Source organism: Ranitomeya imitator, chromosome 2 (genome assembly GCF_032444005.1).
Source record: "Ranitomeya imitator isolate aRanImi1 chromosome 2, aRanImi1.pri, whole genome shotgun sequence".
Taxonomy (NCBI): Eukaryota; Metazoa; Chordata; class Amphibia; order Anura; family Dendrobatidae; genus Ranitomeya; species Ranitomeya imitator.
In genome coordinates this window covers 823,623,573-823,640,003 of record NC_091283.1, presented here as the reverse complement: position 1 = coordinate 823,640,003, position 16,431 = coordinate 823,623,573, and the positions used below count along the sequence as shown (strand labels likewise).

The 16,431-nt window shown below is 42.2% G+C and overlaps 1 protein-coding gene across 2 annotated transcripts in view; it reads left to right on the top strand.

The window, feature by feature from the left end:
• Positions 1-16,431, top strand: part of CNNM1 (cyclin and CBS domain divalent metal cation transport mediator 1) — a 46,890-nt gene that overhangs the window by 24,720 nt on the left and 5,739 nt on the right. Inside the window, exons 3-9 of one of the 2 annotated variants that reach the window (XM_069753997.1) lie at positions 92-232; positions 804-973; positions 1,056-1,155; positions 4,176-4,223; positions 6,211-6,273; positions 10,924-11,087; positions 12,264-12,447. In XM_069753997.1, the coding sequence (XP_069610098.1) occupies positions 92-232; positions 804-973; positions 1,056-1,155; positions 4,176-4,223; positions 6,211-6,273; positions 10,924-11,087; positions 12,264-12,447 (870 nt within the window). The remainder of the gene's footprint in view (positions 1-91; positions 233-803; positions 974-1,055; positions 1,156-4,175; positions 4,224-6,210; positions 6,274-10,923; positions 11,088-12,263; positions 12,448-16,431) is intronic. The other variant, XM_069753998.1, reaches the window with a different exon arrangement.

Sequence of the window (16,431 nt, the reverse complement as noted above, 5' to 3'; positions counted from 1 at the left end):
GGGAAAACAAACACTGGATCAGGCAGGAGGGGTCCTCTTAACACGAAAATCATAAATTAGTCTAATTTCTATTTTTTGTTCTTTTGTATAGCTGATAATAGAAAAAAGGAAAGAATTCCACATCGGGAGAGGAAACAACATGACTTCTCTCTCTTCAAGCTGCCAGACAGTGAGATGAAGGTGAAGATTTCTCCCCAGCTTCTGCTGGCTACACATCGATTCATGGCAACAGGTTTGTAGGCACAAGTGTATAGATCTAACCTGCAGGATGTGCTATTCACAGATCTCATAGTGATGTTACTTTATGACCAAGGAAGCCTGATATGTAAATACTGTATCTGATGGTCGTTTGCTGGTAAATAGAGGTGAGAAAATCGATTGTAGATTAATTGATTTTGCCATGAATTTCTTAAATAATTCCAGTTGTAACTAATCCAAATTTTGGGACATTTGATGTGCTTGAATCGAGATTCTGAGTACCACATTAACCCACCTCTCGTTGTCCCTCCCCATAGCTGACCCACTGACCATTGACACCTAGTCCATCAATTAGCTCCTCTCTGGTCAGATCAGCTGTCATGTGCCAGAAAAGGTGCAGGTTATCGCCGGAGCGCGCCCTAAACAGTGGAAGGCGTCCAATGACGGACTGTGTCCGTCATTGGAAGTTAAGGTGTTAAAGGGGAAGAGTTTCTGTACTGGCAATCCCTATGCTTTGGGATATATAATATAATAAGAACCCCTGACAGGATTAATGGGTATATAGTATAGTATTTCAATTGAAAGATTATAAATGTATTTTGCAGAAATTGAGCCTTTCAAAGCCCCGTACCTGTCAGAGAAGATTCTGCTGCGGCTGCTGAAACATCCACATGTGATCCAAGAACTGAAATTTGATGAGAAAAATAAAAGGTCTTGTGATCATTTTCTTTACCAGCGCAATAAACCAGTGGATTATTTTATTTTAATTCTGCAGGTAAATATCTGTAAAGTGTGAATTATAATTCACCATTGCTTTATGTAGCATCTTCATCTTTCTTTGCTTTCGTTTTTCTAAGGGTAAAGTGGAAGTCGAAGTTGGTAAAGAAGGATTGCGATTTGAGAACGGCGCTTTCACCTATTATGGCGTCCCTGCTATACTCACCGCCGTGTCCTCCGGTAATGACTTCTGATATATATACTATACGGATGTCATACATTGCAGAACTACTAAATAGAAGTCTCATATAATGTATCATTTATCTCTACCTTTCTTTGTCTTCACATCAACTTTTTCCTGACTGAATGATTTTTCATTCTTGTGTCTTTTTTTTGCTCCAAGGGCATCATTTTTTTATTTTTTCCATTGTCATCGTCATGTGATAGCTTTTTATCGTTTGTTTGACGAGCTGTAACTTTGAATGACAACATTCTTTTCAACATATAAAGCAGATAAAAATCGGGGGGGGGGGGATTTGGACTGGGATGTAATTGAAAAAAAAGACCAGCAACTCAAACATCACTCTCTGAGTGTAGTTTTAACAACATTCACTTTATGGTCAAAATGACCTGGTCATTCTCCCACTTAAAAAGATGAGAGAGGCCTGTAATTGACATCATAGGTAGACCACAACTACGAGAGTCACAATGAGAAAACAAATCCAGAAAATCACCTTGTCTGATTTGGCAAGATTTATTTTGCAAATTATGGTGGAAAATAAGTATTTGGTCGTTAACAAAAGTTCATCTCAATATTTTGTTATATATCCTTTGTTGGCAATGACAGAGGTCAAACGTTTTCTGTAAGTCTTCACAAGGTTGGCACACACTGTTGGTGGTATGTTGGTGGTATGTTGTACCACCATACAGATCTCCTCTACAGCAGTGATGTTTTGGGCCTGTCGCTGGGCAACACGGACTTTCAACTCCTTCCAAAGGTTTTCAATGGGTTTGAGATCTGGAGACTGGCTATGCCACTCCAGGACCTTCATAGGCTTTTTACGAAGCCACTCCTTCCTTGCTCTGGTGGTGTGCTTGGGATCATTATCATGCTGAAAGACCCATCCATGTTTCACCTTGATGATGGAAGGAGGTTTGCACTCAAAATCTCACGATACATGGCCCCATTAATTCTTTCATGTACATGGATCAGCCATCCTGGTCCCTTAGCAGAGAAACAGCCCGAAAGCATGATGTTGCCACCCCTGAGCTTCACAGTAGGTATGGTGTTCCTTGGGTGCAACTCAGCATTCTGTCTCCTCCAAACACGACGACGAGTTTTGTTTCTACTAAACAGTTCTACTTTGGTTTCATCAGACCATATGACATTCTCCCAATACTCTTCTGGATAATCCAAATGCTCTCTACCAAACTTCAGATGGGCCTGGACATGTACTGGCTTAAGCAGTCTGGCACTGCAGAATCCGAGTCCCTGGTGGCGTAGTGTGTTACTGATGGTAGCCTTTGTTGCGGTGGTCCTAGCCCTATGCAGGTCATTCAGTAGGTCCCCCATGTGGTTATGGGATTTTTGCTCACAGTTCTTGTGATCATTTTGACCCCACAGGGTGAGATCTTGCGTGGAGCCCCAGATCGAGGGAGATTATCAGTGGTCTTGTATGTCTTCCATTTTCTTATTATTGCTCCTACAGTTGATTTCATCACACCAAGCTGCTTGCCTATTGCAGATTCAGTCTTCCCAGCCTGGTGCAGGGCTACAATTTTGTTTCTGGTGTCGTTCAACAGCTCTTTAGTCTTCACCATAGTGGAGTTTAGAATGTGACTGTTTGAGATTGTGGACAGGTGTCTTTTATACTGACAGGTGCCATTACTACAGGTAATGAGTGGAGGACAGAGGAGCCTCTTACAGAAGAAGTTACAGGTCTGTGAGAGCCAGAAATGTTGCATGTTTTTAGGTGACCAAATACTTATTTTCCACCTAAAATAAATCTTGCTAAATCAGACAAGCCTTTAGAAATACCCTGGTTTACGGAAAGAGAGAGAAAAAAGAGACAAGTGCGGCGCTTCCTCTGAGCGTAATACGTTTATACCATCAGTAAAAAAAATCTTTTAGTTGTGGTTATGCTCACCTTCAACCGGTAAAAAATGCACTTTGAGATTCTCAAGGAATCAATTCTTTAGGCAACTCTTCTCCATATCTTGTATAATCCAATAAGGCGTGCAGCTCACTTTGGAGAACTATGTGTTAATCCTGCTTCGGATCCACATACGTGGTGAATTCAAAGGAAAAATATCTCCAAGTGAATATGGCCCTAATCAACTTAGGATTTTTTTTAATACATCCACTTCGAGTGAAAAAATGTTAATAAAAGTTCATTTACTTTCTCAAAACAAAAAAAGAATAAAAATATTTTTAAAATACAGTACAACGCGTTTCGGCTGCTATTTTTACAGTGCAGTTTTTTGTTACAGTACAGTTTTTTTGTTACCTGATGAAGGCTGCACTGTAAAAATAGCAGCCAAAATGCGTTGTACTGTATTTTAAAAATATTTTTATTCTTTTTTTGTTATGAGAAAGTAAATTAACTTTTATTAACATTTTTACAGTGGGAGAACTTGCACAATTGGTGGCTGACTAAATATTTTTTTCCTCACTGTATATGTTTTTGATTTTTTACTTACTACTTAAAAAAAATAAACCTTGCAAAAAGAAAAAAATTATTCATTCCCCATATTCTAAGAGCCATATTTTTTATTTTTCCATAGAAAAAGTTGTATATGGGCTTGTTTCTTGCAGTACAAGCTGAAGTTTTTATCATTATCAATTTGGGTTACATACGGTTTTATAAAACATTTTGGGGTGGTGACGTGACCAAAAACTAGTCTGGTATTTAGATTTTTTATTCTCTTCTGGTGATTACCATATGGAATAATTAGAAATATATTTTAATGTTTTTTTACATTTCTTTTATTAGTCCCCTTAGTTACTGAACCTGCAGTCACTTGATCACTTAAACTTTATGATGACATCCGTACACCCAAATAGAGTATATAGACAGGGGTTGTGTTCATGAGAGAACCTTTTTCCATTGATTGCAGCAGGAACGTTTTGACGCCTACAGCAGGGATCTTCCTGCCTTTTTCGGGTTATTAGATTTGACAACTCTACAGACAGTTAAAGAGATGTGAGGTTCTGCAGAAGTGGATGATGCTGTAGATTAATATTTCTTTTTCCTTTGCAGACAATGATGTAAGAAAAGTTGGAAGTTTAGCTGGATCTTCCTTTCTCTGTAAGTATATTACCCGCAGGTATTTCTAGGTTGCCAGGCTAATATCTCAGTGTGCTGTAATATATGAAGAGAACCCGGGTGCAAGTGTTCAATTTGCCCTTCAACCATAGATAAAAAATATGCATTACACAATTCTTTTTCTTGTTGAAATCAAAAGGCATTTCTGAAATCAATGTGAAACTTGGCAGATTGCTGGGCCCAGAAGTTGTGTGCACATAGTGTTCAAAAAGAAAAAGATGGATTGCGGTGCTCTTATAATGTTATCACACCGATGTGACATCACTACCAGTATGAAGTCTTAAATGGGATACATAAGGCTATGCCCCTGATACCCCCATATCCATCACCTATCACATCATTTCACTGGAGGTTATATAATGACATTTAAATTCTGTATGTGCCCCCCTCCACAATACACCTACAGGAACTTTTCTGAACTCCAATTCTACATCCATAGTCATTCATATGTAGTCGGCCCCTCTGCAAATATAATGGCTTCCTCTCCTCTGGGAAGGATTTCTACAAGATTTTGGGGGCTTCTGAGGGAATTTTTGTCCCCTCATCCAGGAGAGCATTTGTGAAGTTAGATCCTGATATTGAGGAGAGGCCGGTGTCACAATCTGCATTCTAGTTGTTGAGTGAGATTGAGGTCTGGGCCCTGTGCGGCCGGTCTAGTACTTTCATCAAACTCCTCTATGTCCTTATGCAGCTTTTGCACTGGGCAGAGTCATGGAAAACAGTATATAAAGGAGCTTTCCCAAAACTATTCTTTCCTACAAAGCTGGAAGTCTTTTGCTGAAGGATTAAGATTTTACTTCACTGGGACAAAGGGCCAAGGCCAACGCCTGATAACAAACCCATGGCATTATCCCTCCTCCATCTGTACTGCAGGCACAGGGCCATCAGACGGATAACGTCCAACTGGCATTCACGAAATCCAGACTCCTCCATCAGACGACAGATAGAGACGTGTGATCTATCACTGCATAGCACACGTTTCCTCCAGAGTCCAGTGGTGATGGGTTTACAACACTCCATCCAACACTCGGCATTGTGCTTGGTGATGTAAGGCTGCATGCAGCCTCACGGCCATGATGTTCCCCACAGGGACAAAGTATTTGTTCTTATGTTATACCAGAGGAGGTCAGGACTCTGCAATTGTGGAGTCAACAGAGTGTTGTTGACTTTTCTGCTCCTCAGAACTTGGCCTCCCGCTCTGTAACATTACAGGGTCTTCACTTCATGGCTGAGTTGCTGCGGTTCCTTCCACATCTCAATAATATCGCTCGCAGGTGATGGGGAAGAAATGTCATCAATGGACTTGTTACCCCCGTGGCTCCTATTACAGGACCGCGCTGGTAGCAGTGAGCTCTGCACCACCGGCCGCTAAGTCACATGGTAGTAAAGGCAGATGGCACGGTGGAGGGCCAGACGTTATAAACAGAGGGGCCGAATATTATACACCGGAGTCAATGGCTCCGAAAGAAAATACTGAATTCAATGATTAAGACATGTGTCCCAATATTTTTGTTCCATAGGTAGAATAGACGATTGGAGGAATTGCGATCAGGTTGCTGCATTATTTTCAAATGAGCAACTGAGAATGATATCTGCGATCTGATTGATTCCTTCTCCACTTTAGGCACTTTTTGATAATTTTCCATTAATTTTCCTTGTTGGTTTTCCTCTTACAGATGCCTCCTGGTGTTGGCTCTATAAATACACAACCCATTTTCAAGCTTCTGTAACTTTTTAGCTTTAATTTAAGCTTTTTTTTTTTTTTACTGTGCATTCTGTTAATATATTGTCCTTAGTGCAGACAGCACTGAAGATGCTCTCACAATATATTGGTGATTTCTCCAGGCATTTCACCCTCTTACATTATTTTGATCTTTCCGTTGTGTGTGTTGTATTTCTATGTATCTTCCCTGTCATCCCTCAAACTCTTCTTATCTTCTTATTCCCTACTTTTGCTTTGCCCTCTTAGTACCTGTGTCCGTATCACGTACCTTCGCTTTCAGCAGAGGGGAATCATTGGCTGGCTCCCCAGGTAAACATGCATGGCTGTGTACTAAGGTGAAAATGGGTTGAACTCACATACGTAAGTGGATCATTCTATACGGACCTATCACTGGTTACATAGGTTTATGCATGTATTACAAAAAGACAAATTCAGTCTGGATACGATGTGTTGTTTTATTCATTAATGTTGTAAAGATCTCTGCTGGCTATCAGTGAATGAGACCGTATCCAGAATCTGAATGGTGCAAAGCAATAAAAGAAGTAATACCTGCCGGATTGCTCAGCGCTTTCGATCCTACGGTCTCTATACTTCCTGTTCTGTCTGGAGAGACGTGACCACTGCAGCCAATCACTGGCTTCATCAGTGATCGATACTCTATTGTTAAAGCTATTGATTAACAGAAGTGTTCACATGTCTGTCCGGTAATGACAGAGACAGTTTTTGTGCCTCTGGACAGAAATATCGCAAAAGCCCACTGCAGTGACTGGAAGATGCAGGATGCTTCAAAACAGACATGACAAGATCACTTTACATCATTCTCAGCTGTAAAACTGTTTTCCGTCCTTGCATTAAAATGTTGTTTGGTTGTGAACGGCCAAACTCTTTCACAGCTCAATTTTAATAATTTTGATTGAACACTGGGGTGCATTAAAAGAGGTCTGGATACACATGATGAGAGCATTATACTGCCTCTGTACAAATCCCTAGTTAGACCGCACATGGAGTACTGTGTCCAGTTTTGGGCACCGGTGCTCAGGAAGGATATAATGGAACTAGAGAGAGTACAAAGGAGGGCAACAAAATTAATAAAGGGGATGGGAGAACTACAATACCCAGATAGATTAGCGAAATTAGGATTATTTAGTCTAGAAAAAAGACGACTGAGGGGCGATCTAATAACCATGTATAAGTATATAAGGGGACAATACAAATATCTCGCTGAGGATCTGTTTATACCAAGGAAGGTGACGGGCACAAGGGGGCATTCTTTGCGTCTGGAGGAGAGAAGGTTTTTCCACCAACATAGAAGAGGATTCTTTACTGTTAGGGCAGTGAGAATCTGGAATTGCTTGCCTGAGGAGGTGGTGATGGCGAACTCAGTCGAGGGGTTCAAGAGAGGCCTGGATGTCTTCCTGGAGCAGAACAATATTGTATCATACAATTATTAGGTTCTGTAAAAGGACGTAGATCTGGGGATTTATTATGATGGAATATAGGCTGAACTGGATGGACAAATGTCTTTTTTCGGCCTTACTAACTATGTTACTATGTTACTGTTGAGATCTTCATGTTGGCACGGTTTTGTGTGTTACGAAGCTGCATCGCACCTGCAGTGTGTGAACCCAGGCTTATGGTACAGACATTGCCATGGTTTTTTGATGTTGATGACACAAATATTTTTCTCACGGAGCTGCTGCCCCTTCTTCCCAAAGTGTGTTACAATACGGTTGTGTGAAAAAGTGTTTGCCCCTTCCTGATTTCCTATTCTTTTGCATGTTTGTTACACTTAAATGTTTCAGATCAGCAAACAAGTTTAAATACTAGACAAAGATAACACAAGTAATCACAAAATGTAGTTTTTCAATGAAGGTCTTAATTATTAAGGGAATAAGAAATCCAAACCTACAGGGCCCTGCGTGAAAAAGCGATTGCCTTCTAAACCTAATAACTGATTGGGCCGCCCTTAGCAGCAACAACTGCAATGAAGCATTTGCGATAACTGGCAATGAGCCTTTTAGAATGCTCTGGAGGGATTTTGTCCTACTCATCTTGGCAGAATTGTTGTAATTCATCCACATTGGAGGGTTTCCGAGCATGAACTGCGTTTTTAAGGCCATTCCACTACATCTCAATCAGATTACAGTCAGGACTTTGACTAGGCCACTCCAAAGTTTTAATTTTGTTTTTCTTTTTTTTTCAAAATTATTTTTATTAGGTGATTTTTACAATATAGGGGATAATGGGTTAGGAAAGTAATGAAGGGAAAGGAAGGAATCCAAACAAAGGAAAAGGGGTTAGGGAGGGAGAGGAGAGAAGGGAAATGAAGATCCTATTAACATAGTTGCACCACAACAATATATCAAGGGCAAAAACAACATAACATAAAGTACAGATTAAAAATATTCTGGCAAAGTAATAAGACATCAAATAAAGAGGCTTTTCTTGCTTGGAGAAAAATTTACGTTCCAAGAGGACCATTTGGAATTATATTTAGGTAGAGAGTTATTCCTTAAAGCTAAGGACATTTTAAAGGAGTTACGAGAGAACATACTATCAATTATATCAGAAATAGAAGGAGTATCCATCAATTTCCACTTTGATGCAATACAAGTTTTTATGACAGAAAAAATATGTAAAGAAACTTGTCTAATTTTTTGAGGGAGGTCATCAGCTTCCAGAAAAAGGAGGGCCAATGGGGGAGAAATTTTGACGGGAGACTCATTTATTTATTTATTTTTTTTCTTAAGCCTTTCAGAGGTAGACTTGCCGGTGTGTCTGTTACATAACTCGCATGTACTTCAGCTTGAGGTCATGAACAGATGGCCAGGCATCCTCTTTCAGGGTTATTTGGTAGACAGCAGAATTCATGGTTCCATTTACCACAGCAAGTCTTCCAGGTCCTGAAGCAGCAAAATAGACCCAGACCAGGATTTTGAAATGCTATGTTACTTCTACAACAGATGTAATGGGACATACAGTACAGGTCAAAAGTTTGGACACATCCTTCTCATTTAAAGATTTTTCTGTATTTTCATGACTATGAAAATTGTACATTCACACTGAAGTCATCAAAACTATGAATTAACACATGTGGAATTATATACTTAACAGAAAAGTGTGAAACAACTGAAATTATGTCTTATATTCTAGGTTCTTAAAAGTAGCCACCTTTTGATTTGATGACTGCTTTGCACACTCTTGGCATTCTCTTGATGAGCTTCAAGAGGTAGTCACCGGCAATGGTCTTCCAACAATCTTGAAGGAGTTCCCAGAGATGCTTAGCACTTGTTGGCCCTTTTGCCTTCACTCTGCGGTCCAGCTCACTCCAAACCATCTCGATTGGGTTCAGGTCTGGTGACTGTGGAGGCCAGGTCATCTAGTGTAGCACCCCATCACTCTCCTTCTTGGTCAAATAGCCTTTACACAGCCTGGAGGTGTGTTTGGGGTCATTGTCCTGTTGAAAAATAAATGATGGTCCAACTAAACGCAAACCGGATGGAATAGCATGCCGCTACAAGATGCTGTGGTAGCCATGCTGGTTCAGTATGCCTTCAATTTTGAATAAATCCCCAACAGTGTCGCCAGCAAAGCCCCCCCACACCATCACACCTCCTCCTCCATGCTTCACGGTGGGAACCAGGCATGTAGAGTCCATCCGTTCACCTTTTCTGCGTCGCACAAAGACACGGTGGTTGGAACCAAAGATCTCAAATTTGGACTCATCAGACCAAAGCACAGATTTCCACTGGTCTAATGTCCATTCCTTGTGTTCTTTAGCCCAAACAAGTCTCTTCTGCTTGTTGCCTGTCCTTAGCAGTGGTTTCCTAGCAGCTATTTTACCATGAAGGCCTGCTGCCAAAGTCTCCTCTTAACAGTTGTAGAGATGTGTCTGCTGCTAGAACTCTGTGTGGCATTGACCCGGTCTCTAATCTGAGCTGCTGTTTACCTGCGATTTCTGAGGCTGGTGACTCGGATAAACTTATCCTCAGAAGCAGTGGTGACTCTTGTTCTTCCTTTCCTGGAGCGGTCCTCATGTGAGCCAGTTTCTTTATAGTGCTTGATGGTTTTTGCCACTGCACTAATGATGGCCACTCGTTTTTCTTAGCTGCTTTTTTCTTGCCATAATACAAATTCTAACAGTCTATTCAGTAGGACTATCAGCTGTGTATCCACCAGACTTTTGCACAACACAACTGATGGTCCCAACACCATTTTATAAGGCAAGAAATCCCACTTATTAAACCTGACAAGGCACACCTGTGAAGTGAAAACCATTCCCGGTGACTACCTCTTGAAGCTCATCAAGAGTGTGCAAAGCAGTCATCAAAGCAAAAGGTGGCTACTTTGAAGAACCTAGAATATAAGACATAATTTCAGTTGTTTCACATTTTTTTGTTAAGTATATAATTCCACATGTGTTAATTCATAGATTTGGTGCCTTCAGTGTGAATGTTCAATTTTCATAGTTATGAAAATACAGAACAATCTTTAACTGAGAAGGTGTGTCCAAACTTTTGGTCTGTACGGTACACCTTCCAAAAAGTTCCACTTTTGTCTCGTCAGTCCACAGAATATTTTCTCAAAAGTCTTGGGCATCATCAAGGTGTTTCCAGCAGCTATAGAAGGCAAAAGGTGCAAAAGTGTTAATAAAACCCAATTGTGAAGAAATATTTTTGACAAAAATTACACACATTGAAGTAAAATTAAAAAATATCCCTAAAGATGGACAACTTTATTAATTCTTTCAACTTAGCCTTCCCCCATTATCTATCTCCTCGACTTCTACCTGCCAGAAACCCTCCTGCAGATCAGAATAGCCCTCACTTATTTCATTCTCATTGACGTATATTGCTTCCTTCTTTTTCAGTAAATCTCCTTTCTTGCTATCTTCCTTATCCTATTTTCTGTCCAATTTTTCTGCTTTCTTTTCCTTCCCCTTTCCTCCGCTCTCCGTAGTAAACAGATCCCCTTCTCGCTGCAGTGGTTTGAACCGTTCTGAATCCCCTAACAGAGAACGTAATGATTACGGGGGCAGCAACAACCAGCTAAGCAACAGCAACAACAACCTGTACATTCCAGATTACTCCGTCCACATCCTGTGCGATGTCCAGTTTATCAAGGTAACCCATCAGATGTATATCACAGTTTTTGTTTCTCTTAGGGTACCGTCACACAGTGGCATTTTGATCGCTACGACGGCACAATCCGTGACACTCCAGCATCGTAACAATATCGCTCCAGCGTTGTAGACTTCTGTCACACTTTGCAATGTACGACGCTGGAGCGATAATTTCATGACGTATGTGCGATGTAAAAGCCGTTAGTTACTATGCGCACATCGTATACAATATCGTGCACACCTTTGTTACACCATGCGATCATGCCGCCACAGCGGGACACTAGACGACGAAAGAAAGTTTCAAACGATCTGCTACGACGTACGATTCTCAGCGGGGTCCCTGATCGCAGGAGCGTGTCAGACACAGCGAGATCGCTGGAACGTCACGGATATATCGCTGGAACGTCACAAATCGTGCCGTCGTAGCGATCAAAATGCCACTGTGTGACTGTACCCTTAGTCCGTATAGAATTGCAGTTTAAAATTGTAATCAAGTATTTAGGTAATTTGGATTTTCCCCATCCTAAAGGCTCATGCAGACGTCGGTGCACATCGGTCTGATCTCGGACAGCAATGCACAGACTGGCCACGGGTCTCCTGACCAAACTCAGCCTCAATCCTGCGCCAGTCCGTGCATTGCTGTCCGAGATCAGACCGGTGTGTACGGACATCTGCATGAGCCCTAACAATTGCTTTTCAAAACAAGCGGTATTGCACTTACTGAATGGTGCACCTGTAGCGAAAACTCGGAGTAAAAGCATTGACTTGCTGCCGATGCATCTCACAAACTGCTTTTGGTGTATATACCAGACCAATATGTATCGGAACTGTTCCAGTTCTCCTGCTTTAAAACTCGCCATCTATTTTTTTTAGAATGGGCAGTAGCTAAAAGTGTTGGAACTTTCATGTCTTCGTTTTCTAGTTTTCATTGCACCTGTCGAAGGCCAAAGCTTCTATTGAAGTGAATAGGAGTTGAGCTGCAGTACCCAAGAACAGCCACTACAATTGTATGGCGCTGTGCTATTCCAGCTCAGTTCACCGCCGGAGTTAAGAACAGCTGATCGTTGGGTTGTCGGGTGTTGGACCGATCTGATATTGATGACCTAAGTGCTGGACAACCTATTCTAAAAAAGGGAAAATTTTCAACAGTTGTAAAATTGCCTTTTTTTACCAATAGATTACAAGGCAACAGTATCAGAACGCGCTGGCTGCCAGTCGCATGGACAGTTCTCCTCAGTCCCCAGAAATAGAAGTATTCTGTGACGGGGAGTCCACAAAAGTCACCAAGTATCACAGAGTGTCCGAATCTCCAAAAGACGATGCCGTGACCACATTACTGAGCGACAGAAACTGCAACTTAGGTAAATGTCATTTATTTACACCACCCAAAGGATTTTATGTGTTTCATATTGAACGGGGTGTTACCAAAATATTAAATCATGTATACAGGTGGAAGACCATTACAAGTGTAGTAATGAGGGCAGTAAGAGAGCAGAGACTTGTGCATCCGTCCATGTCTTGAAATCGATGGCTGCACATAATCTCTGCCGTCCCATGGAGCTATGCGGACGAACCACATGCCATTTACGTGGAGCTATGCGGACGAACCACATGCCATTTGCATGGAGCTATGCGGACGAACCACATCCCATTTACATGGAGCAATGCGAGCGATCCACATCCCATTTACATGGAGCTATGCGGACGAACCACATCCCATTTACATGGAGCAATGCGAGCGATCCACATCCCATTTACATTGAGCTATGCGGACGAACCACATGCCATTTATGTGGAGCTATGCGGATGAACCACATCCCATTTACATGGAGTAATGCGGACGAACCACATCCCATTTACATGGAGCTATGCGGACAAACCACATCCCATTTACATGGAGCAATGCGAGCGATCCACATCCCATTTACATGGAGCTATGCGGACGAACCACATGCCATTTATGTGGAGCTATGCGGACGACCCATATCCCATTTACATGGAGTAATGCGGACGAACCACATCCCATTTACATGGAGCTATGCGGACGAACCACATGCCATTTATGTGGAGCTATGCGGACGACCCATATCCCATTTACGTGGAACTATGTGGACGAACCACATGCCATTTACATGGAGCTATGCGGACGAACCACATCCCATTTACATGGAGCTGTGCGGACGAACCACATCCCATTTACATGGAGCTATGCGGACGAACCACATCCCATTTACATGGAGCTATGCAGACGAACCACATGCCATTTATGTGGAGCTATGCGGACGACCCATATCCCATTTACGTGGAACTATGTGGACGAACCACATCCCATTTACATAGAGCTATGCGGATGAACCACATCCCATTTACATGGAGCTATGCGGACAAACCACATGCCATTTATGTGGAGCTATGCGGATGAACCACATCCCATTTACATGGAGCTATGCGGACAAAGCACGTCCCATTTACATGGAGCAATGCGGATGAACCACATCCCATTTACATGGAGCTATGCGGACAAAGCACGTCCCATTTACATGGAGCAATGCGGACAAACCACGTCCCATTTACATGGAGCAATGCGGATGAACCACATCCCATTTACATGGAGCTATGCGGACGAACCACATCCCATTTACATGGAGCAATGCGGACAAACCACGTCCCATTTACATGGAGCTATGCGGACGAACCACATGCCATTTATGTGGAGCTATGCGGATGAACCACATCCCATTTACATGGAGTAATGCGGACGAACCACATCCCATTTACATGGAGCTATGCGGACGAACCGCATGCCATTTATGTGGAGCTATGCGGACGACCCATATCCCATTTACGTGGAACTATGTGGACGAACCACATGCCATTTACATGGAGCTATGCGGACGAACCACATCCCATTTACATGGAGCAATGCGGACAAACCACGTCCCATTTACATGGAGCTATGCGGACGAACCACATGCCATTTATGTGGAGCTATGCGGATGAACCACATCCCATTTACATGGAGTAATGCGGACAAACCACGTCCCATTTACATGGAGCAATGCGGATGAACCACATCCCATTTACATGGAGCTATGCGGACGAACCACATCCCATTTACATGGAGCAATGCGGACAAACCACGTCCCATTTACATGGAGCTATGCGGACGAACCACATGCCATTTATGTGGAGCTATGCGGATGAACCACATCCCATTTACATGGAGTAATGCGGACGAACCACATCCCATTTACATGGAGCTATGCGGACAAACCACATCCCATTTACATGGAGCAATGCGAGCGATCCACATCCCATTTACATGGAGCTATGCGGACGAACCACATGCCATTTATGTGGAGCTATGCGGATGAACCACATCCCATTTACATGGAGTAATGCGGACGAACCACATCCCATTTACATGGAGCTATGCGGACGAACCACATGCCATTTATGTGGAGCTATGCGGACGACCCATATCCCATTTACGTGGAACTATGTGGACGAACCACATGCCATTTACATGGAGCTATGCGGACGAACCACATCCCATTTACATGGAGCTGTGCGGACGAACCACATCCCATTTACATGGAGCTATGCGGACGAACCACATCCCATTTACATGGAGCTATGCGGACGAACCACATGCCATTTATGTGGAGCTATGCGGACGACCCATATCCCATTTACGTGGAACTATGTGGACGAACCACATCCCATTTACATGGAGCTATGCGGATGAACCACATCCCATTTACATGGAGCTATGCGGACAAAGCACGTCCCATTTACATGGAGCAATGCGGACAAACCACGTCCCATTTACATGGAGCAATGCGGATGAACCACATCCCATTTACATGGAGCTATGCGGACGAACCACATCCCATTTACATGGAGCTATGCGGACGAATCACATGCCATTTATGTGGAGCTATGCGGATGAACCACATCCCATTTACATGGAGCTATGCGGACGAATCACATGCCATTTATGTGGAGCTATGCGGATGACCCATATCCCATTTACGTGGAACTATATGGATGAACCACATGCCATTTACATGGAGCTATGCGGATGAACCACATCCCATTTACATGGAGCTATGCGGACGAACCACATCCCATTTACATGGAGCAATGCGGACGATCCACATCCCATTTACATGGAGCTATGCGGATGAACCACATCCCATTTACATGGAGCTATGCGGACGATCCACATCCCATTTACATGGAGCTATGCGGATGAACCACATCCCATTTACATGGAGCTATGCGGACGATCCACATCCCATTTACATGGAGCAATGCGGACGATCCACATCCCATTTACATGGAGCTATGCGGACGATCCACATCCCATTTACCGTACATGAGACGTGTTGATGAACCACATCCCATTTACATGAGACGTGTTGATGACAGCAGTTATTTTTATGTCTGCATGAAAGACGTGATCAAATAAGTCGACATATTTATTCGGTGGAAAGAAAAACAATTAAAATCTTTTAAATGCCTTTTTTTCCCTTAAAATCACGTCCTCATAATAAAAACGCAAGACAAAGCGAACAAAACGTCACAAAATTCTACCTTGTGAAAACCACAGCTCACCCCGCTTCATCGAAACTAAAAGAAAACAGTTACGGCTCTCAGAAATGGTAACACAAACCAAGTTTTTTTTTCTTTACAAAGTTCAATATTGTTGTAAGCCACTAAATAATAAACTGTGTACACCTGAAATGCGTCTGCAACGAGGCCTTGCCTTTTAATGTTTTTGAATAAAGAATCCATTTTATCCCTGGATGGTTGTGCTGGAATCTTTTCCCATTTTTCATCTAAAAAATAAACTATACAGGTTTGGTATTGTCGTGATTATACCAACCTGAAGAATTACGCTGCCAGGTCATTTTTACCGTATAATGAATGTCATAAAACAGAAACTTTAAAAGAAGTCCGAATTCAAAATCATCATTCAAAAGTACAACTCGTCCCGTATGCTGTGTCGACGGAGGGATAAAAAAGTTATGGCTCTAGAAGAAGAGCAATGAAAAAAAACTAAAATGCTAAATGAAAATTACCAGCGTCAATAAAGGGGTTGTCTCCATCATATTAAATGGGAAAATTGCCAAGTGCTCCTCCAGTGCTGTAAAAGCATAGCTGTCCCTGCAGGCAGCCTGGGTGCGACCATGCTTCTTACCGGAGCTGTCAATCTTCAGGAGTGCACCGCACCTTGGCCGCAACCACAAGGGGGCAGAGTAGCGGTACACATTATTGCTATGGTAGGATTTCTAGTATTCTTGTATAGTAAATTGTGTAAATATTTTTTTTCATCTAAT